The sequence below is a fragment of the Nomascus leucogenys genome, chromosome 2 (genome assembly GCF_006542625.1).
Source record: "Nomascus leucogenys isolate Asia chromosome 2, Asia_NLE_v1, whole genome shotgun sequence".
In the NCBI taxonomy this organism is placed as follows: domain Eukaryota; kingdom Metazoa; phylum Chordata; class Mammalia; order Primates; family Hylobatidae; genus Nomascus; species Nomascus leucogenys.
The window spans coordinates 52,256,526-52,277,124 of record NC_044382.1 but is presented as its reverse complement, the minus strand read 5'-3'; the positions used below and the strand labels follow the sequence as shown (position 1 = coordinate 52,277,124).

Here is a 20,599-nt window from a genome sequence, read left to right as displayed (position 1 = left end):
ATTGGCTCCCAGAACCACCTCCCATTCCAAATGTTGAGCCCTGGGTACCGAGGACAGATGGTTAAATTAGGTCTATAGTGACAACCTGGTGGCTGGGATCAGAGGAGTCACCCAGGGCTATCAAAGGCACCAGGCTCTCAGAGAAGGCCGCTCAGCGTCCAGGGTGTTCTGACTGGTGGAAGGAATGCACACGGTGGTCGACTGCTGTGAAGGGCCAGGGGCTGTGAGGTTCTGGCAGGCTGGGAGTCCTAACACATCATCTCAGTGGTTCCTCGTCCGTTTGGAACAGGAGTCACAGGTCTGCTCAGAGATGGTGACTCTCCCACCAGCACGTGGTTGAGTTGTACACAAACCCACATTTGTCTGGCGCTGAAGCCCCCACTCTTAACAATGAGATGATACTTATGAAGGGCCTGGCATTTAGGAGGGCAGTGTGAACTCTTGGTGCCTGGCAGACCCTGGACTGAGGCTGCAGGTGGAGAGTGACAGACATCAAATCTCTGCCACCCTCTTTAGGCCTTGGGGCTCCCATGGGCAAGCCCCTGGTGTCTGCAGCCCATTTGTTACTGAGCTGCAGGCCAAGCTTGAAGGGAGAAGACACCCTGTGTGCAAAGTTCTAACAGGTGCTTTGGCTGGCCTCCTTCCGGGAATGTGAGGGCTTTAACTGATTCAGGAACAGATCAGGGCTGGGTGTGGTGGCTCACACCTGTAATCCCAAAAGTTTGGGAGGCAGAGGTAGGAGGCTTGATTCCAGGAGTTTGAGACCAGCCTGAGCAACATGATGAAACCCTGTCTCTACAAAAAAAAAATTTTTTAATTAAGAAATGAGCTGCGCATGATGGTACACACCTGTAGTCCCAGCAACTCAGAAGGCTGAGGCAGGAGGGATCACTTGAGCCCTTAAGTTCCAAGCTGCAGTGAGCCATGAGTGCACCACTGCATTCCAGCCTGGGCGATGGTGCTAGACCCCCATCTCAAAGAAACCGCATCAGTCAAAAAATGAGATGAATTGGCTGGGCATGGTGGCTCACGCCTATAATCCCAGCACTTTGGGAGGCCGAGGCAGGCAGATCACGAGGTCAGGAGATCGAGACCATCCTGGCTAACACAGTGAAACCTTGTCTCTACGAAAAATACAAAAAAAAAATTAGCCGGGCGTGGTGGCGAGCACTTGTAGTCCCAGCTACTCGGGAGGCTGAAGCAGGAGAATAGCGTGAACCCGGGAGGCAGAGGAGCTGAGATTGTGCCACTGCACTCCAGCCTGGGCAACAGAGCGAGACTCTGTCTCAAAAAAAAAAAAAAAAAAAAGAGATGAATTAATGGATAGAGGGATGGATAGATGATAATGCAAATATAACAAAGTACTGTCAGGTCTGTGGTGACCTGACAGTATAAGGGTATTCAATATACAACTCTTTCTACTTTTCAGTTACATTTACAAATATTCATAATATAATGTTGGGGTGCAGGGAGCACAGTCAGCGGCCCAGGGATGTCCAGCCTGGCATAGACCCTCCCTGGGTCCTGGGCCCTGGGCAGACTCTCCCTGACATTTCTGAAGCTCCAGCGGAGTTCAGCCATTCTTGCTGAGGGCAGGATGCTCTTGCTGGTACCCAGCAGCCAGGCCTGAGACTGAGCAGGGGCCCAGCAAAGTTTGTTGGAGAAACATGTCATCTCTCCCCATGTGAGTCCTGTGACCCTTGTTAGCCTGGAAAACTTGGAGTCACAAGCCCAGCGTGTGCAGACAGAAGCCGAGCTTCACGTGAGCAGTGCAGGCATGCCTCGTCATCTGAGGGGTGTCATGGGTAAAGATGTTGCAAGGGTGAGTAGTGCTTGGTAAGAACTTGCCTTAGAGTCAGGGAGCAGCTCCTCTTGTCAGCACTTTAGCCCTCAGTGGGGCCTGTGGGGGCCTGACTGAAAGGTATGAGCTTTGTCCTGGGCCACTGAGGAGCCATGGAAAGTCTCTAGGAGGGGGTAGTACATGGGGTATTTGGTGTTTTACAAGTCTTCAGTGGACTAGAGGGCAAGAGCAAGGCAGTGGAGTGGTGGGGGAGCCTCCAAGGTGTGGAGTCAGAAGGAAGGTTTGGGTGGAGACCAAGCCTGCAATGCTGGCCAGGGCTGGGGTTCTGGAGTTGTATGTGCCTGAGGTTATGGATGAAGGGCATCTCTTAGGCCAGACACTAGAGCTATGGTAGGTAATGGCCCCTGCAGGGATGCCTTAGCTACAGAGCCCTGCTGGCCGCCTGCCCACCCCATTCCACTCAAGAATGACACAGCCATCTGTTTAACTGTATTTTCTGGGTTTATTCCCCTTTGTTCCAAGCTCTAAGCCTCAGCTTACTCCACTTCCATAGCCTGCACAGTTTCCTCCACTAGCTCCAGGGTTAGTGGCTTCACGGTCTGGGTCAGGACAGCTGTGGTTCCAGGCACAAAGTGGTAGCGGCCAGACCTGGGAGGGAGGAGGGACAGCCTCTGAACATGGGCCTGTCATGTGGCCCATCCCCTTTTTGCAGCCCCCTATCTCCCCTGCTACAGCCCCACACATCCCTGTGGTCCCCGATCTGCAGCTCTCACCTCTTCACGGGCTCTGTGGGTGAGCTCAGTGTCCGCAGCAGCTTGGCGCCAGTCTTCGTGATCACACATGCGTCCACGTTGCCCCCGGAGCCCAGGTCACCCAAGATCCCGGCGGTGATGGCTTCCACCAGCAGCCCCTGAGCGGCCTCCAGCTGTGGTGATAGGTGTGTGAGGCCTAACGGGCCCTCTGCTGTTAACTTAGGCTACAGCCTGGGGACTTGCCTATCCATTCACCCAATCTGGTCTTGCCCCCCAAACCCCCACTGTGTTTCTCCCTCTGAGCCTTAGCCACCTCCGAGGCAACATCACGTGCTTCCATCCCACCCCAAACAAAATCTAGGCTCCAGACGTTGATATAAGTAGGACCCTACTGGTCCTTCCCTCCGCCCTCCGCTCGTAAAGATCCTCTGTGAGCTTCCACTTCTCCCAGCCGTCCAGGCTTTGGTATTGGACGGTGTTGTGTCGGGACCGCACTTCTCTGCCCTTACTCCACTCACCCTTCAGTGGTCACCTCCTCCGACAAGCCTTCCCCCACCCGCACTGGGTCAAGGTCCTGTGCTACCCCAGCTCCCGGGTGCACATCCCACTAGCGACCACAAAGTCGGGGACAGAGGCCGCTCACCGTCATGTTCGGCTGGAACCGGTCTTCTAGCACCGCCAGGGCCGCGTCCTGACCAGAGCCTGAAGGCAGGAAAAGCATCTGAAGTCAACCGCTGCCACGCCGTTTGGAGTGAGGCCAAGGTCACAGGGGCAGAGTTCGAGGAGAAGGGACAGAAGCGCTCACCCAGGGCTGTGAAGGGCAGACGGCTGTAGGAGCCATGGGGATGCACGCCGTAGAGCTGCGGTCCAGTCAGGTCTACGCCGCCCACGATCAGCGATGCACCCACGTGGCCCCGGTACCTGCTCGAGAATGGGCGGGGTCGGCCACAAACGGGGGCCTAGGCCCCGCCCCTCTACGCCCCCGCGCCTAGGTGCTGTCCCCGCCCCTTCCTGTGGCCTGGCGCCCGATGACTGACATCACCTTTTCCTGTAGCCCAGCTTCTGTTGGGCCGGCCTCTTCCGGTCACCTGGCCCGTCGCGGCCCCGCCCTTCTTTCTGTCCCGCCTTCCATTGGCCCCGACCCCGCAACGACCCCTCCTGGGGTCCTGTTAGCCCCGCCCCCGCACCTGAAGAGCGTCTGGCGCAGGATGCGAGTGACCGTGGCCACGCGGGGCTCGCGGCCCGTGGATAGCGCATGTAGCTCCATCTTGGACGCCACCATCCGTGTGGTCATCTCGGCGTCCGCGGCTACTCCAGCCCCACAGCAGCTGAGGGAAAAGGGAGGATCGGTGTGGGCAGGGCTGGGACGTTCGGGGACCGGAATGGGAACGAGGGGGCCGTTCTTTTTTGCGTGCGGGAACTGGGCTGGGGAGTCTCACTAGATTTTGGGGGTGATGAAGTGGATCTTCTCGCAGCTCTTGTCCGCCACGACCGAATCGTTAGTGGCTCGCGTGTCGGCGCCCAGAATGACCCCGTCCTGAGGAGAGGGAGGGACCGCAGCCTCAGGGCCTGCTCGATACTCCCGGCTCCCCTCCAGCTCCCCGTCCCTCCCCGCTGCTCACTTGGAACACCAGGCCCGCGATGGTGGTCCCGGTCTTGCGTGCATGAGGGACCTTGAGCCCCGGGAGGACGCGTTCCAATGATGCATTTCTGGAAACGGAGGAGGGCGCCCAAGTTTCGGCTCTGCTTTCAAGACCCCTGTTGCTTCCGCTAACCTGGTCCCCGTCTCCCTCATCTTCCGGGGTAAGCCTGGAACCCAAGTCGCCCAACACACCCTCCCCCACCCCCAGCCGAGAAAAAAGGCCACGACCAAGCAGAGGCGGCTCAGGAGTGACCGCCCCCCGCGGCCCCGCTTCACCTTTGGCAGTTCTCGAAGGAGAAGCCCCCTCGGGGCTCCAGGGCTGGCTTCAGCATCTTGGGGCAGGCAGAGCGGATTAGGGGTCGCGGGCGAATGGGTCGGTCAGACAAGCAGGGCCAGTGAGGAGCTAAAAAGTCCTCTGCTAGGCTCCACGTCTGTCCTTCCTGCTTTCGCTTTCGCCTTTACCCTTCCTCAAAGGCCCGTGGCGGTTTTCTGCATCTTGTCTTTCACTTTCGGCTTTGCTTGTGGCTCTGAGCATTTGGGGAACCGGATGATGTCCCTTGCTGTGCCCTCTGTGCTGCTCACTGGGTCCTCTGTTGGAGAGAGGGACAAATCTCTTCCCTTCTGGACGTTGTTCAGGTCCTCCTCCCCCTCCATCTGAGCCGCTTGCTCTTACCCTAGCCTCAACTCTGACCTCCAGTCCCAGCATAGTAAAGCTCTCAGAGCCTTGGCCAAGTCTGCATTGTTGCTGGCCACCCAGTAGCATCAGGCATAGCTGACTTTTGTTCCTTGTCACCTTTCTTCCAACTCTCGCCTCTTTTGTTGCCTTTACTCCTCCGCGAAACCTCAAACAGAGGCTCAGTCCTCAGTCACAGGGACCCTGGTCTTTCCATCTTCCGTCTCAGGTGCCATCTTCTCTCTCTTAAGAGGGGCACCATGGGTGCTGGGTTCCACTCATGGCCAAGCCTTGTTATTTCACCTCCCCAGTGAACTCTTGTCTGCACACATCTTTTTCCTAGCACTTCTCATCTCAGCTAGCATCCTCTCCCACCTGGACATTGCACTGGCCTCCCTGGTTACCTTGCAATTCTTGCCCCCCACCTCAGGCTACACCTTACCCTGCAGAGAGCGGGTCTTTCTGAATTGGAAATCTGGTCACACTCTTTCTCTGGTTTAAACCCTTCAGCAGTCTGGGCCTGGTGGCTCCCACCTGTAATCCCAGCACTTTGGAAGCCCAGGAGTTCGAGGCTGCAGTGAGTATGGATCATACCATTGCACTCCGGCCTGGGCAATAGACCCCGTCTCAAAGGGTTTATTTTAATTTTTTTTTTTTTGAGATGGGGTCTTATTCTGTTGCCCAGGCTGGAGTACAGTGGTGTGATCTCGGTTCACTGGAACCTCTGCCTCCCAGGCACGAGCACTCTTCCACCTCAGCCTCCTGAGTAGCTGGGACCACAGGCACACACCATGTCTGGCTAATTTTTTGTATTTTTTTTTTGTTAGAGATGGGGTTTCACCATGTCGCCCAGGCTGGTCTTGAACTCCTGAACTCAGGCGATCCACCCTCCTTAGCCTCCCAAAGTCCTAGGCTTACAACCATGAACCACTGTGCCTGGCCTATTTTACGTTTTTGGTTTTTCTTTGACACAAGGTCTTGCCGTTGCTCTTGGCTCACTGAAACCTCTGCCTCCCAGGTTCAAGCAATCCTCCTACCTCAGCCTCCCTAGTAGATTTGACCACAGGTGTGGCCACACCTGGCTAATTAAAAAAAATTTTTTTTTTTTTTTTTGAGATGGAGTTTTGCTCTTGTTGCCCAGGCTGGAGTGCAATAGCGTGATCTCAGCTCACTGCAACCTCCACCTCCCAGGTTCAAACGATTCTCCTGCCTCAGCCTCCCGAGTAGCTGGGATTACAGGCATGCGCCATCATGCCCGGCTAATTTTGTATTTTTAGTAGAGATGGGGTTTCTCCATGTTGGTCAGGCTGGTCTCAAACTTCCGACCTCAAGTGATCCACTCACCTCGGCCTTCCAAAGTGCTAGGATTACAGGCATGAGCCACCGCACTGGCCTAATTTTTAAAATTTTTGTAGAGATGAGGTCTCACTATGTTGCCCAGGCTTGTCTCGAACTCCTGGGCTCAATCAAGTCAAACCCAAGTCTTTACAGTGGTCCATTACTCTTCTTGTCCCTCTGACCTCAGTGTAGGCACTGCCTCCTCTGGGAAGCCTTTGCTGACCTGAAAGGCTCAGCCTCTTGTGCTTCCTAAGCTTTCCTCAGAGCATTTAGCTTCATTAGTAATTAAACTTTCATTAGTGAAATCTGATTAATGGTTGTCACTCCCAGATTTTAATTCTAAATTTTTTTTTTTTGAGACCCAGTCTCTTTTTTTTTTTTTTTTTTTTGAGACAGTCTCATTCTGTTGCCCAGTCTGGAGTGCAATGACGTGATCTTGGCTCACAGTGACCTCCACCTCCCAGGTTCAAATGATTCTCGTGCCTCAGCCTCCTGAGTAGCTGGAACGACAGGCGCATGCCACCACACCTGGCAAATGTTTTGTATTTTAGTAGAGACGGGGGTTTCTGCCATGTTGGCCTGGCTGGTCTCAAACTGCTGAGTTCAGGTGATCCGCCTGCCTTGGTCTCCCAAAGTGCTGGGATTACAGGCGTGAGCCACCGTGCCCGGCCTCTAAACTCTTATGGCCCTGTCATTCATCCAGCACTCAAAAGGTCGTCTCACCTGCCCTTTTGGGAGCTGGAAGAGACAGCTCAAATTGTCCCCCACCAACCCCCCCGCCCCGTGCTCCTCTGACAGCTGCGGGTGGAGCCAGCTCCAGTCCCCACGCCCAGCACAGAGGCAGGCATGGTGCACACTACCTCAACAGCTTGACCAGAAGAGTGGGCAGCTGCACATCTAGGGTGCCCAGCTCAGTCCCAGGCCTCAGCAGAGCCCATCTTGCCTCATTGCACACAGCACTGAGCCTGTGGCTGGTGAGGAGTGAAACCTGGTGTGGGACTCTAGTGCCTCCCTTCAACCTGCAACATAGACATCAGGGCTTACGGTAGCAAAGGAAGGTCTTTATTCAGGAGGCGGGGGCTCTGGGCTGGCAGTCGGGGACGCAGGGGGACCCTGGCGGTAGGCACCCAGCAGGATGGCATTGATGTGCTCCAGGGTCAGGTTGCTGAAGACCATGTTGAGATGCTGTATCCCGTGCAGGGGCAGCAGGTGCACAGGCTGTGGCTGGCGGCCCTGCCACAGGCCACATAGCTCGGTGCTGCGCGTCGCCACTGTGTCGTCACCATCCTCATAGAGCACACCCACAGGATCCGTGTAGGGGAAGCCGTGGTCGTAGATGTAGGTGCGGGGCGTGGGTAGGCCCACGCCATAAAGACAGTATACTTCCACACCAGGTGCTGGGAGTCCTGCCAGGAGGTCACGTGACTGTAGCCACATGTACCAGCCTTCCTCAAAGTGCAGGTCTGCAAAGAAGCGCTGGAAGTCACGGCCTGTGTAGTTGAAGCTGGGTGTGGAAATGAACACGTGGTCCTCAGGCCACGCCATGCGAGAGGGAAACATCCAGGGGGAGGTGGTGGTTATGCGCTGCTCCTCTTTCAGCTTGATGCTGGACATGATGGGGATGCCCTGGTTGTCACCTGTGGATATGGAGCAAGGTGGGACAGGGAGCCAGGCCTGGCTACCCCTGGCCCACAACCTGCTGAGTGTAGGCTCAGCCAGATGCTCAATCTTGTCCCTGCCCAATCTAGACACAGATTCTAAGCCACAGGCTTGAGCAGGCCTGATATTCAATGCTGCTCAGTGTCAGCTTACTCAATGAGAAGGCCTGATAAGACCTCTGTTGGGCGGAGCTGTAGGGCTTCAAAAGGAGGGCAGGGGCAGCTGCCATGGCTCATCCCTGTAATCCCAACACTTTGGGAGGCTGAGGCAGGAGGATCACTTGAGGCCAGGAGTCCTAGGTAATGCAGTGAGACCCTGTCTCTACAAAAAAAAAAAAAAAAAAATCAGCTGGGCATAGTGGAGTGCACCTCTAGTCGTAGCTACTCAGGAGGCAAAGGCAGGAAGATTGCTTGAGCCTAAGAATTTGAGGTTACAGTAAACCATGATCACACCACTGCACTGTAGCCTGGGTGACACAGTGAGATTCCAGCTTAAAAAATAAATAAATAGGGCTGGGTACGGTGGCTCACGCCTGTAATCCCAGCACTTTGGGAGGCCAAGACAGGCAGATGACTTGAGGTCAGGAGTTCGAGACCAGCCTGGCCAACATGGGGAACCCTCGTCTCTACTAAAAATATAAAAATTAGCCAGGCGTGGTGGCACATGCCTGTGATCTTAGCTACTAGGGAGGCTGAAGCAGAAGAATCACTTGAACTGGGGAGGCGGAGGTTGCAGTGAGTGGAGAGTGCACTACTGCACTCTAGCCTGGGAAACAGAGTGAGACTCCATCTCAAAATAAATAAACAAATATTTTATAAAAGGCCCAGCACAGTGGCTCATGCCTGTAATCTCAGCACTTTGGGAGGCTGAGGCAGGAAGATCACTTAAGCTCAGGAGTTTGAGACCAGCCTGGGCAACATAGCAAGACCCCGTCTCTACTAAAAAACAAAAATTAGGTGTGGTGGTGTGTGCCTATAGTCTCAGCTAACCGGGAGGCTGAGGCAGGAGGATTGCTTGGGCCAGGGAGATTGAGGCTGCGGCTATGATCGCGCCACTGCACTCCAGCCTGGGCAACAGAATAAGACCCTGTCTCAAAAAAAAAAAAAAATGTAGGCAGGGCTGAGGACCGGGGCATGTGGGGATGGTGGGTGAGGCCCGGGATGGTGGGGGCAGTACTGGCTGTCCTCCCTCGGGCATGTGTCTTTCTGCTCCTTGTGTGGCTTGTGCAGCAATGGGGGCCACAGAGTTGTGCTCCAGAAAGGGGGAAACAAGAGGTGTCTGTTTGATGTTTATTGGTGGTGTCCGATGAGTGTTTCTCTTGTCCAGACTGTGTTTCTCTTTCCAGACCAGCTCCCAGGGTACAGGGGGTGGGGAGTAGGTGGTAGCTGTGTCAGTACTGGGCCCTGGTGCCACTCCCTAGGGAAGGGCAGGCGGGGCCTCGGGGGGTCTGGCCCTAGCTCTGGCAGATCCATCCTCAGTAAAGCACATCCCTGGGCAAAGGCGCTCCTGCGAGCAAGCGGAAGGCAGGCAAGGGCTGGGTAGGCAGGCTCTGGGGCTACAAGGAACAAACCTGGGGGCAGATAGCTGGGATTCACTTTCTGTGTTCACTGCCCCTTTGCCATCACTGACACAGACTCTGGAAGGAGCCACCCTAATTGCCCAGGCCAGGGTCACTGCTCTGGGGGCCAGTGACAGCGAGCATGCTGGCCGGGGGTGGTAGATAGCACCCCTAGAGGCCACTGTGAGCAGGAGTCGCAATGAAGGCAGGCCCAGGATCAGCTTGGTCTCACCCATTGCTGGGCATAAGTGGTCGAGGCCTTCTCACCTGAGGCCAAGACCAGCATGGGCTTGATGGAGCCACCCCAGGGAGCCCCAAGAGAGATGAAGCCATCGATGAAGCGGTCCTTCCAGGCCTGGGGCTGGCGCAGCAGGAAATAGAGCAAGTGTAGACAGCCGAGGCTGTGGCCAATGAGGAAGACAGGCTTCCCATAAGCAGCGTGCATCTCCTCCACCAGCCCTGCGAGCTTGCGGTAGTACTCCTCCTGCTGGCCTGCAGTGGGTGGAAGGGGTCAGGGCAACTGGGGTCTGGGGCACTTGCCCCACCCCAAGCCGGTCATCTGCAGAGACACTCACCGGGCTCCAGCCGCCAGTCATAGGGGGCGGCGCGCACAGTCTCGTCCCGCACGTAGCCGTTGTTGACCAGGTTCTGCACCAGCGTGTGCAGGTACCCTGTCGGGGGAGCAGCAGCACCAGGGGCTTGGGCCATGCCTTCTGTGGGCCAGCACCCCAGCCTGGAGCCCCAGCCCTGCCCTCTGACACAAACCTGCCAGCTTGCTGCTGTCCAGGTACTCCACAGAGTAGGTCTTGCCAAAGCCAGGAACGCGGATCTGGACACCAGGGGCGTTGGACACGAGCCCAGAGCTCCGGTTGTAGACAACCCTGCGGGGCGGGGGTGCCACTCAGCAGCCAGTAGCCAAGGGGCAGCATGTCGGGGCTGGGGCAGAGCACATGGCTGTACCTGGTGTTATCGATCCAGCAGTCTACCCCAAGGGGTAGGAACATGTTGAGATCCAGCCAGATGGTGAAGAAGTCCTCTGTCTTGCGGTAGCACATCCAGTTCACCACATCTGGTTTGTCCAGCTTGGCTTCTAGCTGATTCCCCAGGCAGCCGGGCACTGTGAGCAGCGGCCCTCACTCTGGACTCTGGATTCCCCCCGTGACCCTTACCCCAGTCACCCCAGATGCTGCAGTGACCAGACCCACCCCCCACCTCCCACACCCTCAACCCCCAGGTACAAAGCACACTTACCCTCCCCTGCTTACACCCCCTCTCCCCGCTGTCCCCCCAGTAGCCAAAGCCCAGGCTTCCCTGAGGAAGGGAAGGTGCCGAGGTGCTGAGGCCAAGGCCGCTGACCCCTGCCTCTGCAGAGCAAACACCCAGCCTGGCGCTCCTTTATTGCCAAAGTCCAAGGTGGGAACAGATAGGTCTGGGGGCATGGGGGCTGGGCCTAATAGGGGCCGGGCATGGATGGGCCTCTCCTGCTCACCGGTCCTGGGCTGGGCATCTTGTCCTTGGTGGGTGGGGGCCAAGGAAGGAGTGGTGGGGCTTGGCCCAGAGTCTGGTGTGGCTGTGACTGACCACAGCTTGTGATGCCCCAGCCAAGACCTCAGGCACACCCAGTCCCCCACTCCGCCCCCCTGGGTCAGACAACTGAGAGACACAGTGTGGGGGGAGAAGGGAGGTCATTCCTCTACGGGACAAGCTTTTGGCCCCTCCCCACACCACGGCAGGTACTTATGTCGGGGCTTATGCAAAGCAAAAGGGCTTTGGCCGGGTCAGCTGCCAGGGGCTGGGGCCCAGGCTCCCCAGGGTCTGGCGTGGTGCATCAGGGGCCTGGTGGGGGCTTACCGAGGATGACAGGCCGTGTGTGGTTACTGAGCTCAGCCTTGGGCGTGGTGTGCGGGGGGAAGAGCACATTGAGGAGCCAGAAGGGGGCGGCAGAAGGGAGCAGCAGCCCCAGCAGCAGCGGCACCCACTGCCATGGGGAGCCGGGCGGCCCCATTCCAGCCCTGGTGCCTACTGCCAGAGGAAGCGGCACTGGGCTGGCCTTATCTGGTGTGGGAGTGGGAGGGGCCCCAGGGCCAGTGGGAGGGACGGCCTGGCCAGTGGGGGTTGTGGCCAGAGATTGCCGGAAAGGGGCACAGCCTCAGGGAGCCGGCTCTGGGCCTGGGTTCAGTTCCGCCTTCTTCTCTTGGCGCCAGGGGAAACAGAGCCGGGGCAGCAGGAGGCCCAGAAGTACACAATGTTTTATTGAAAAAGTCAGGCCTCAGCTCGGCTGTCTCCATTTGGCTCAGCTTGGTGGGGGGCCCTGCCCATAGTAGACTGAGCCAGATCTTTCTGCAGGCAGCTGGGCTGGACTCCCTCCCTGGCTACCCTTCCCTTCGTCTCTGATGGTGACATCCAAATAATAAATATGCAATAAATAGCGCTCCTGGGCTGGGCCAGGCCGGCTGCCTTTAAACCCCACTCGGTCTCTACCAGTCTTCTCTGGCCAGGACAGGCCTACTGGGGTGCTAGACAGTAAAGTCCCCAAACCTCCCAGGGTCCCACAAGACCTGGGATCCATCTCCATTTTGAGGCCCAGGCCTGGTTTCCAAGGAGACCTAGCAAAGCTGGGTCCAGGACAGGGCCAGGCAAGCAGGACTGGCAGGTGGGTGCTGGGAAGAGGCTGTTACCCCAGACCACAGCTTGTGATGTCCTGGCCAAGACCTCAACTCCAGGCCACAAGATGACACTGGGCTCAGGAGTAGATGGTGATGACTTCACGGCCACCACCGCGCACCAACAGCACCCGCTCAAGGCCCTCGGTCAGCACCTCGAGGAACTCCATGTCTGCAGGGCCTCAAGTCAAGGAGGCAACAACCGAATCAATGGGCAACCCCGGGCCACCGGGGCCACGCCCACCCAGGGGTGCCTGGGAGAGGAGCTGCTGGCCTGACCTCCCATGCTGTCCACCTCCCAACTGCCTGCCTCTCCACAAAGGGATACAGTTCTCGTCGCCTTCACTGTTCCTGGGTGGGCCAGGCATGTTTAGGAGAACCAGGCGGGCATCGTGGGAGCGCGTGACAATGACTTCATTGAGCTTCACAGCAGTGTGCATGCGCCGCACATTGGATTGGTCCCTACACGTAGTGTAGGCAGTCACAGGTCACCATGAGCCATCCTGCAAGGAGGGTCCCCACCCCTGGCCCACCTAACACTACTTGTCTGCCCCACCCCACCTCCACCCCTAGATTCCAGCGCCGCTGGGGCTGTTTTTGCTGCACTCACGGCTTAATATGCACCAGCTCCCGGAAATTGTCAGGGGCATGGCTGGGGTCCCAGGTCTCAGTCATGTACTTGTCCCTGGTCCATGTCATCTGGATCTTGTCAGCCCCCACTGCAGACTCATCTTCCTCGTCCGAGTACAGGCTCTCCAGCCGCAGGACTGAGTGCCGATCCTTGACCAGCTGGGCCTGGGGACAATTGCAGGAGATAGCCTTGGTCCCATAGGAAAAGGGGGACGGGGCCTGTCTGGCGCAACGTGACCACCTTGCCTCTGGGAAATGAGCGCTAGCTTGGGTAGGGCTGCGGTGAGTCATTCTGATTCCTCCACACCCACCGATGCGGTCTCCAAAGTCCTGACCCTGCCACCCACCCTGGCCTGAAACACAAAGGGCACTGACTTCTCGCTCCCGCTCAGTCTTGGTCAGTCTCATCTGCCGCAGCATCTGTGACCGCTGCTCCATCATCAGCGTCCGCTCGTAGGTGTATGCAGAGATGTCACTGTTATGCTGGGGACAGGGTTGGCCGTGAGGACCCAGCTGCACAGGACATGGTATCCACGGGTCCAGGGCAGGGGGCTCACCATCTCCACCACCTCCACCTCGGCCTCAAGGCGCAGATGGTACAGGAAGACGGCCAGGTCCTTCTTCATCTGGATGCTGTTGTCATCCATCTGGGCCACTGTGAAGATGCGCATCCGGCACTTCCTCCAGACCTGAGGCAAGGGACCGGGTGGGCGGTTTGGTCACAGCCGCTCCTTGGAGGGCCCAGCCCCTCTCACCTGCACCCACCCCCTGGCCTACCTTATGCTGGCGCAGCAGGAAGGGCAGAAGCATGAGCATACCACCGTCATGCACGATCCACCACACGTCTATGTGGCCCTCCAGGTAGCGCTCGTGGTTGCTGGGGTAGAAGGCGATGTTCTTGGGCACAAGCAGGGCCAGGTGGGCAGCCGTAGTGCAGCGCACGGTGTCTGGGGAGGAAGAGCACGGCTGACCACCAGCCTGTGGCCCTCTAGCCACTGCCACCTCACTTCACCCCTGCCCACCGGGCCCAGCCCAGGCCCAGGCCTTCACACACCAATGAAGGTCTTCCAGGCACGGGGGTCCTCGCTCTGTCGCCAGCCGTAGGGCCAGCCCAGCACCACGGAGTTATGCCGCATGCCGCCCAGGCCGCAGGACTGGATGAGGTGGGCCAGCCCCTCCCGCACCTTGCTGGCCACCACCACCTGGCAGAAGCCCTTCACCTTCTCAATTTCCATCATGTTCTTGATGGTCTGTGGGGAACACACCCAGGGCCAACGGGAGGCCATCAGCTTCCTGCCTCTGGGCTTCCTCCCAAGGCCCCTCGGGAACAAAACGACTTTTGGGTGGAGGAGGGCCTGGGGGCAACGAGCTGCCTACCCAGAGGCCAAGTTTTCAAGATGCGACTGCTGGCTCCCCCTTGTGCCAGCTCTCAGGTGGCAGCAGTGCTGGCTGCCTGGCCGGCCACCCTGGCCAAGACTGGGCCCTCCCCTCCGTGCCAGCTGCAGTCCAGACCCCTGCAGTCTGGCTCAGCTCTCTCTCCCCAAAGCAGGTACCTGCTCGGCGGCCTGAGCCTCGCCATAGCTCTCCAAGAAGCTCCCCTGGATGACAGAACCAACAATGGTCAGGCCCTTGCCGGCCTTGAGCTGGGAGGCGAAGGTGAGGAGCCGCGGGTACTTCACATGCAGGTCCTCGTCCAGCTTCAGTAGCACCAGCAGCTGCGGCCTGCAGTGGCCGGGTGGGGGAAGCCTGAGACCAGGGCCGGCCGTTCCAGGGAGCCCCTCCTCTTCTTCCCTTCTCGGGTCATGGTCCCTGCAGGTTTGGGTAGCATGGCCGAGGAGGGTGCCCCTGGCAGCCCCAGGACGGGGAGCCGGCACCTCTCGACCCTCTGACCCCGACAGCGACCCCTAAGAACCTCTGTGTCCTGGCCAGGGTCTGGCGGGAACTCACCGCCAGTTCTTGGTGTGAGGAGGCCCCTCCTCCAGCCGCAACAGCGCGTAGCGGGCGGCGCTCAGGGACAGGCCTCGGATCCCGTCACCCCACTCCTTCTCAGCCCTGCAGATTCCACCACAGCTGGTGAGCCCCTGGTGCTGCCCAGGGGGTCCTGTCTATGTGGATGCGAGGTGGAGGGGTTCTGCCCCTCAAGACCACCCAGGGGTCCTGAGTTACAGTCCCCAGTCCTGGCACCCACGGTGGCCCAGCTCCCTGCCCACCCCAAAGTCAGACCACCCTGCCTGCTCAGCCGGGCCCCCTCAGGGCTGTGCAGGCTGCTGGCAGAGACCAGGTGGCAGCGCTCACTCACCCTTGGTACTCGATGTATTTGTAGATCATACCGGCGATGAGCATGGCCACCAGGGCATAGTACCAGGAGGAGACAAACATAAGGGCCAGGCAGAGACTCATGCCCAGGAAGGACAGCGCCCTGGACAAGAGGGGAGGGCAGAGTCAGGGCAGGACCAGGAGGGCCCCTGGCCACAGCCTGGCCCATGTCCTGGTAGCCCTGTCAGGTCCCGGGTGGGAGGTCCCAGGTGGGTAGTCAGGTCACCAGGTGCAAGACCTAGGTCCAGTCCCCCCCAGCCCCATAATCTCCCTCCCCACAGTGTTTCATCAAGAGCTCCCTACCCAGGAAGCCCAAGCCTCACCCAGAATGAGGCTCCTGGCCTCCCCAGGGCCTCCCGTGTCAGAGACGTGGCTCACCAGTGATAGTACTTGAACCGGGGCCGCCAGTTGGGGGTCCTCAGGAGTGTCTGTACCGCACAGGCCAGGTTCACGAACAGGTAGCACATCAGAAAGAACCTGCGGCACAGGGGGCGGTTGGCGAAGAGCAGCCTCCTCGGCAGCCAGGGACCTGATGTCCGGCTGGGCCTGGCCCAGAAACGGGGTCTCTGCCCTGCATGGCTCAGCCAGGTCTTCTCAACCTCATTGATGCCACTTCCATGGCCTGAAGCGATGAGACTACTGTGGAGGAGTCCTTGGAGCCAGATCGCAGAGGATGGGCAAGGGTTCGCCATTGGAGGAGGTGGGAAGGGGAGTAACGGGGCAGAGCTGAAGAGGGTGGTGCAGGGGCGGCAGGAAGAGCTCAGTGCCTGGAGACTCTAGGCCACATTCAGGCCTCTGACCTGGGTGACCAGCTAGCTGGGTGAGGGGCTGCCATGCATGAAGGGGAAGATAGAAGATGAGCCGGACCATTTGAATGCAACCATTCAGAGACACTTAAGAGTCACTGCGGTGGGTGTGGGAGTCCCACGAATGGGCAGGGCCAGCTGCATGAGCTCTCCAGGAAGGCAGCCGAGGACCCACACAGGGCATGCCAGGGGGCAGGGGCTCCCAGCAGGAGGCCCGAGATAAAGGCTGAGATGTAGCCTCTGACTTGGGCACAAGAGGCCACCACCCAAGACGGCTGTGGCAAAACAGTTTCAGGTGTGCTCTTAGGTGAGAGGAAGGGGCGTGGGGGGGTGGACAAGAGGGCGCTGGCTCCAGCAGGCCTGGCTGTAGCTGGGATGGAGCCTGCTCAGGGAGACATGGCCCCTGTCAAGTCTGCAGGCTGAGTGGGTAGGGAAGGGGAGGCCTTTCATAACCGCACAAGCAAGAAGGAGCGTCAGCCACGGAGCAGGGTGGGCGAGGACCCCAGCCTGGACAGAGCCAACCAAACAAGCGCTGCCTCGGGGTCCCTGGGAGTCACCACATACTGGACACTCCCTGCAAGACACTGGCACACAGATTTGCCTGGTTGATTCCAGAATGTTAAAAGCAAATGACTTTGAAAATGGATGGGCTGGGCATGGTGGCTCACGCCTGTAATCCCAGCACTTTGGGAGGCCGAGGCAGGTGGATCATCTGACGTCAGGAGTTCGACACCAGCCTGGCCAAGATGGTAAAACGCCATCTCTACTAAAAATACAAAAAATTAGCTGGGCGTGGTGGTGCATGTCTGTAATCCCAGCTACTCAGGAGGCTGAGGCGGGAGAATTGCTTGAACCCAGGAGGCGGAGGTTGCAGTGAGCCAAGATTGCGCCATTGCACTCCAGCCTGGGTGACAGAGCGAGACTCTGTCTCAAAAAAAAAAAAACAAAACAAAAAAACAAACAAACAAAAAACCAACAGATGGAAGGGGCAGCAGTGGCTTCATGGAGGCATGAGGGACGCAGTGGTTGCCCTGTCCAGTGGGAAGGTCTGCCGGCTCTGGGGGCTCTCTCAGGGAGGTGTGGACCTATTGGTCACTTTATAGCTTTGGCATAGGTGCCAGGCTTGCTCCTAAATGCAGGGGTGGGCTGAGCCCTGCCAGGCCACATCTCCCTATGCAGCCTGCCACATCTCCCAGCTGCGCCCCCAACACCAGACACAGGCACAGGGAGGTGCTGGGGATCAGGGAGCCTTTCCCAGACCATCCCCCTGCCCTGCCCGGTCCCAGCTCACATGGATAGGATAGGGGCCACCATGTCGAGGGAGGCGATGAGGATGCCCAGCTCGGCGATGAGTGCCGTCAGGAGGAGTGCCCATGTGGGTTCACCATTCACCTTCCCGTGGCCAAACACCTGTGTGCACCAGGAAGGAAGCTGGGTCCTGTCACCCCCATTCCACACCTTGGGCCCCAGACCCCAGCCTGGCCTCCCTCACCCCCAGGGCCCGCCTCGGGGGCTCAGGCCGCCCCTGTGTCTATCCCTGTGGATGTCAACAGTCTTCCCGATTCCACCTCACCAGGCCTCTCTCCTTTGGATGAGCCCTAAACAGGCCATGAAGATTCTGGGTCCAGGCAGCTCCAGGCCCAGGGGAGTGCCAGGCCCAGGGCACTTCTCAGTAGCTCCTCATAGATGGCTGCCTGGCCCCGGGGGGCTACTGAGGGCAGGACGTGCTGCATCTGTGTTCCCTATCTCTCTCCCCAGCCGGGTGAGGGCCTGGGAGCAGCCAGGCCATGGGGGAGTACAGAGGGGCTCACCCGGAGGAAGGGGATGATGTTGTCCTTGGCAATGGCCTGCAATAGGCGCGGTGCCCCTGTGAGGCTCTGGAGGCCAGCACCACACGTTGAAAAGAAGGAGCCGATGACGATGACCCAGGGTGAAGGCCAGGCCAGTGTGCCCACCACCAAGTTCCTGCTGACACCATCGCCATACCTGCAGGGGCCACCAGAGTGAGGGATGTCAGGGGTCCAGAAGGACGGCACAGACCACCAAAGGCAGCCAGCAGGCTGAGGACCACCCACGGGGTTGGGAGCTAGTGTGAGGGCAGGCCAAAGCCCAGCCGCTGCTACAGAGAGTGGCCCAGCTCACTCACTTGTCCCGGAGAACCACACCCTCGATGCAGGCGCCAAAGAGAACCACACTGCTGAAGTCTGCGGCGGCGTCAAGGAAAACTCGGTCTCTGCCAACCCACTGTCCCTGAACAGTACCACGTGCCCCCACCCCAGCCAGACATACACACCCAGGTGTGTATGTGCATGTGTGCATGAGAAGGGGAGCTACATATGAGTGTGTGGGGTGTCTGTGCATGCAACCTGGCGACGTACACAGGCCAAGCGCTTCCCGTCCTCTGCCCCACCTGCCCCAGGCCTGGGAAAGGATACACACGAGGGAAGTTGTAATGATGGCCAGAATGGTCCCCACAGGGATGGACTTCTGGGCGTCACGGAGGTCCCCAGAGCGGTTTGAGCCAGCCATGATGCCTCCAAAAACAGATGAGACTCCCTCAGGGGCTCCCCGGGATTGGGGACAGGGCTGGGTGGGTAGGCAGGCGGAGCTCACCTGTTACAGAAGGGAAGAAGATGCCGACCAGCACGGTGAAGGATGTGGCGATGTCGGCGACCACGTACAGGGGCAGGCTCTCCTTCAGGCTCGGGGCATCTGTGGAGGGCAGGCCATGCTTCTCCACGATGTCACCCTTCTCCAGGTAGGCGCTCCACAGGTTTTCTGCAGGGGTAGCTGTGTCACCACCACAGCCACCCCCCACTACCCCAGGCAGTTTGGGGCAGCCTAGCCAGAGGCGCAGATGCAGGGCAACTTTGGGGACTCAGGGAACAGCTTCAGCCCAATGACTGCAGCGTCAGCCACAGGGCTATCCTGACCACAGAGAAGGAGCTGCCCAGCTAGAAGTCGACAGACAAAGGTGGCTGAACCACCATCACTCAGAACCCCCCACCGCCCGCCTCGCACAGAGGCCTTTATGGATCCTGTGGGAACATCCCCAGGCAGTGTCAGGGGCTGGTGGCTGGGGAAGACAGGCTGCTGCAGGCCTTGGATGCTGGCCAGACAGGCTCCACTCACTCCAAACTCAGCTGCCAGGAGCCAGGCTGGGAGGACACTGCGGGGCTGGGAAGGCGGCCAGTCCTGCCCCCGTTCCCAAGCTGGCCACACAAGGACAGCTCTGTGCTCTGTGCCCCTGCTCAGCCTGTGGGCTCAAGAGCAGGACGACGGGAGGGAGGACCCACCCTGGAGCACACCAGCAGCTGCCCCGGGGATGCCAGGGATCTCGGTCACATTGTTGAGCATGAAGTAGGCGTCGCAGGAGTCGGTGGTAAGGTTGGGGCTGTGGCAGAAGAAACTCCATAGCCGGGTGGCCACTGTCTCATTGTCCACTACAGCTGTCTTGGCACAGATGTCAAACTGGTCCCGGGACAGGGTCCTGTTGCCTAGCATGCATACCCTGTGAGGGACAGAAGCACCGGCACCTACTCAGGTCGAAGCCCCTGCCTGTGCCCACCTGCAATCTCTGGGATCTGGGGCATCAAAGGCTGGCTACATGGGAGGGATGTCCATGCAATGCCCAGATAAATTCCTGGGTTACTTACGGAAACACGGGAGGGTCAAATATAGACTTTATGCCCCCAGCATAGATGGAGAGGATGGAGATGATCACACAGGCCAGGAAGAGCGAGGCAAATTTGTTCACATACTTGACCCCCACAAACACCACCAGAGTCATGAAGGTCAGGAAAATGGTCCCATACACACGCATATTGTTCAAAGTGGCATTCGACGTGTCCTGAGCGCCCGATGGGTAAAAAAGGGCAGCTGGTGGGGCAATGTAGGTCTGAAACAAGAAGATGGATAAGGAGGGTTTTATTTCTTATTTGGAAAGTGAAACTTGTCATTTTGGTTTTCTTTTTAAGAGTACCTAAAAGAGGCCGGGTGCAGTGGCTCACGCCTGTAATCCCAGGACTTTGGGAGGCTGAGGTAGGGGGATCACTTGAGGTCAGGAGATCATGACTAGCCTGGCCAACATGGGTAAACGCCATCTCTACTAAAAATACAAAAATTAGCCGGGCATGGTGGCACGTGCCTGTAATCCCAGCAACTGGAGGCTGAGGCAGGAGAATCGCTAGAATCCAGGAAGTGGAGGTTGCAGTGAGCAGAGATCGCACCACTGCACTCCAGCCTGAGTGACAGAGGGGGACTCCATCTCAAAAAAGAAATAAAAAATAGGCCAGCGCCATGGCTCACACCTGTAATCCCAACACTTTGGGAGGCTGAGGCGGTGGATCACTTGAGGTCAGGAGTTTGAGACCAGCCTGGCCAACATGGTGAAACCTCGTCTCTACTAAAAATATAAAAATTAGTGGTGCAAAAACTGGTGGTAGTGGTACACGCCTGTAATCTCAGCTACTCGGGAGGCTGAGGCAGGAGAATCACTTCAGTCTCGGAGGCGGTGGTTGCAGTGAGTAGAGATCACGCCACGGCACTCCAGTCTGGGTGACAGAGTGAGACCTTGTCTCAAAAAAATAAAGAATAGGCTGGGCACAATGGCTCACGCCTGTAATCCCAGCACTCTGGGAGGCCGACTGCCTGAGCTCAAGTTCGAGACAACCCCAGGCAACATGGTGAAACCTCATCTCTACTAAAATACAAAAAATTAGCTGGGCGTGGTAGCGTGAGCCTGTAATCCCAGCTACTCGG

At 58.3% G+C, this 20,599-nt stretch overlaps 3 protein-coding genes across 4 annotated transcripts in view; all 3 read right to left on the bottom strand.

Annotated features, from left to right (window-relative positions):
• Nucleotides 1–2,279: 2,279 nt before the first annotated feature.
• PSMB10 (proteasome 20S subunit beta 10) lies at nucleotides 2,280–4,780 on the bottom strand. Its single transcript, XM_003262910.4, has 8 exons — nucleotides 4,472–4,780; nucleotides 4,176–4,263; nucleotides 3,993–4,090; nucleotides 3,741–3,881; nucleotides 3,359–3,474; nucleotides 3,197–3,255; nucleotides 2,575–2,726; nucleotides 2,280–2,449 (listed from the first exon to the last, which is right to left on the bottom strand). Exons 1-8 carry the CDS (start codon nucleotides 4,525–4,527, stop codon nucleotides 2,338–2,340), a joined length of 822 nt encoding a protein of 273 aa, XP_003262958.2. The 5' UTR covers nucleotides 4,528–4,780; the 3' UTR covers nucleotides 2,280–2,337.
• A 2,466-nt stretch (nucleotides 4,781–7,246) lies between these two features.
• Nucleotides 7,247–12,086, bottom strand: LCAT (lecithin-cholesterol acyltransferase). Its single transcript, XM_012504716.2, has 6 exons — nucleotides 11,275–12,086; nucleotides 10,384–10,540; nucleotides 10,189–10,304; nucleotides 9,999–10,094; nucleotides 9,691–9,915; nucleotides 7,247–7,843 (listed from the first exon to the last, which is right to left on the bottom strand). The coding sequence occupies exons 1-6, from the start codon at nucleotides 11,426–11,428 to the stop codon at nucleotides 7,269–7,271; spliced, it is 1,323 nt and encodes a 440-aa protein (XP_012360170.2). The 5' UTR covers nucleotides 11,429–12,086; the 3' UTR covers nucleotides 7,247–7,268.
• The window catches only part of SLC12A4 (solute carrier family 12 member 4), a 24,329-nt gene continuing 15,383 nt past the window's right edge, over nucleotides 11,654–20,599 (bottom strand). Inside the window, exons 7-24 of one of the 2 annotated variants that reach the window (XM_030795117.1) lie at nucleotides 19,495–19,736; nucleotides 19,135–19,349; nucleotides 18,452–18,616; nucleotides 18,274–18,372; nucleotides 17,985–18,042; nucleotides 17,650–17,824; nucleotides 17,130–17,248; nucleotides 15,411–15,509; nucleotides 15,016–15,135; nucleotides 14,664–14,768; nucleotides 14,270–14,438; nucleotides 13,771–13,966; nucleotides 13,494–13,663; nucleotides 13,274–13,405; nucleotides 13,092–13,199; nucleotides 12,697–12,881; nucleotides 12,415–12,548; nucleotides 11,654–12,258 (exon numbers count right to left, since the gene is read on the bottom strand). In XM_030795117.1, coding sequence (XP_030650977.1) covers nucleotides 12,167–12,258; nucleotides 12,415–12,548; nucleotides 12,697–12,881; nucleotides 13,092–13,199; nucleotides 13,274–13,405; nucleotides 13,494–13,663; nucleotides 13,771–13,966; nucleotides 14,270–14,438; nucleotides 14,664–14,768; nucleotides 15,016–15,135; nucleotides 15,411–15,509; nucleotides 17,130–17,248; nucleotides 17,650–17,824; nucleotides 17,985–18,042; nucleotides 18,274–18,372; nucleotides 18,452–18,616; nucleotides 19,135–19,349; nucleotides 19,495–19,736 — 2,583 coding nt within the window. In that variant the 3' untranslated portion in view covers nucleotides 11,654–12,166. Of the gene's footprint in view, nucleotides 12,268–12,414; nucleotides 12,549–12,696; nucleotides 12,882–13,091; nucleotides 13,200–13,273; nucleotides 13,406–13,493; nucleotides 13,664–13,770; nucleotides 13,967–14,269; nucleotides 14,439–14,663; nucleotides 14,769–15,015; nucleotides 15,136–15,410; nucleotides 15,510–17,129; nucleotides 17,249–17,649; nucleotides 17,825–17,984; nucleotides 18,043–18,273; nucleotides 18,373–18,451; nucleotides 18,617–19,134; nucleotides 19,350–19,494; nucleotides 19,737–20,599 lie in introns of both variants that reach the window. The other variant, XM_030795121.1, reaches the window with a different exon arrangement.

Excerpts from the sequence above, each read along its gene's own strand:
- PSMB10 (XM_003262910.4), bottom strand. The coding sequence starts at position 4,527 with ATGCTGAAGCCAGCCCTGGAGCCCCGAGGGGGCTTCTCCTTCGAGAAC. Across the intron at positions 3,256-3,358 it reads TCTGCCCTTCACAGCCCTGG|GCTCTGGTCAGGACGCGGCC; the intron begins GTGAGCGCTTCT and ends TCCTGCCTTCAG. Across the intron at positions 2,727-3,196 it reads GGTTCCAGCCGAACATGACG|CTGGAGGCCGCTCAGGGGCT; the intron begins GTGAGCGGCCTC and ends CTATCACCACAG.
- LCAT (XM_012504716.2), bottom strand. The coding sequence starts at position 11,428 with ATGGGGCCGCCCGGCTCCCCATGGCAGTGGGTGCCGCTGCTGCTGGGG. Across the intron at positions 10,095-10,188 it reads GGACAGCAGCAAGCTGGCAG|GGTACCTGCACACGCTGGTG; the intron begins GTTTGTGTCAGA and ends CTCCCCCGACAG. Across the intron at positions 7,844-9,690 it reads CATGCTGGTCTTGGCCTCAG|GTGACAACCAGGGCATCCCC; the intron begins GTGAGAAGGCCT and ends CCATATCCACAG.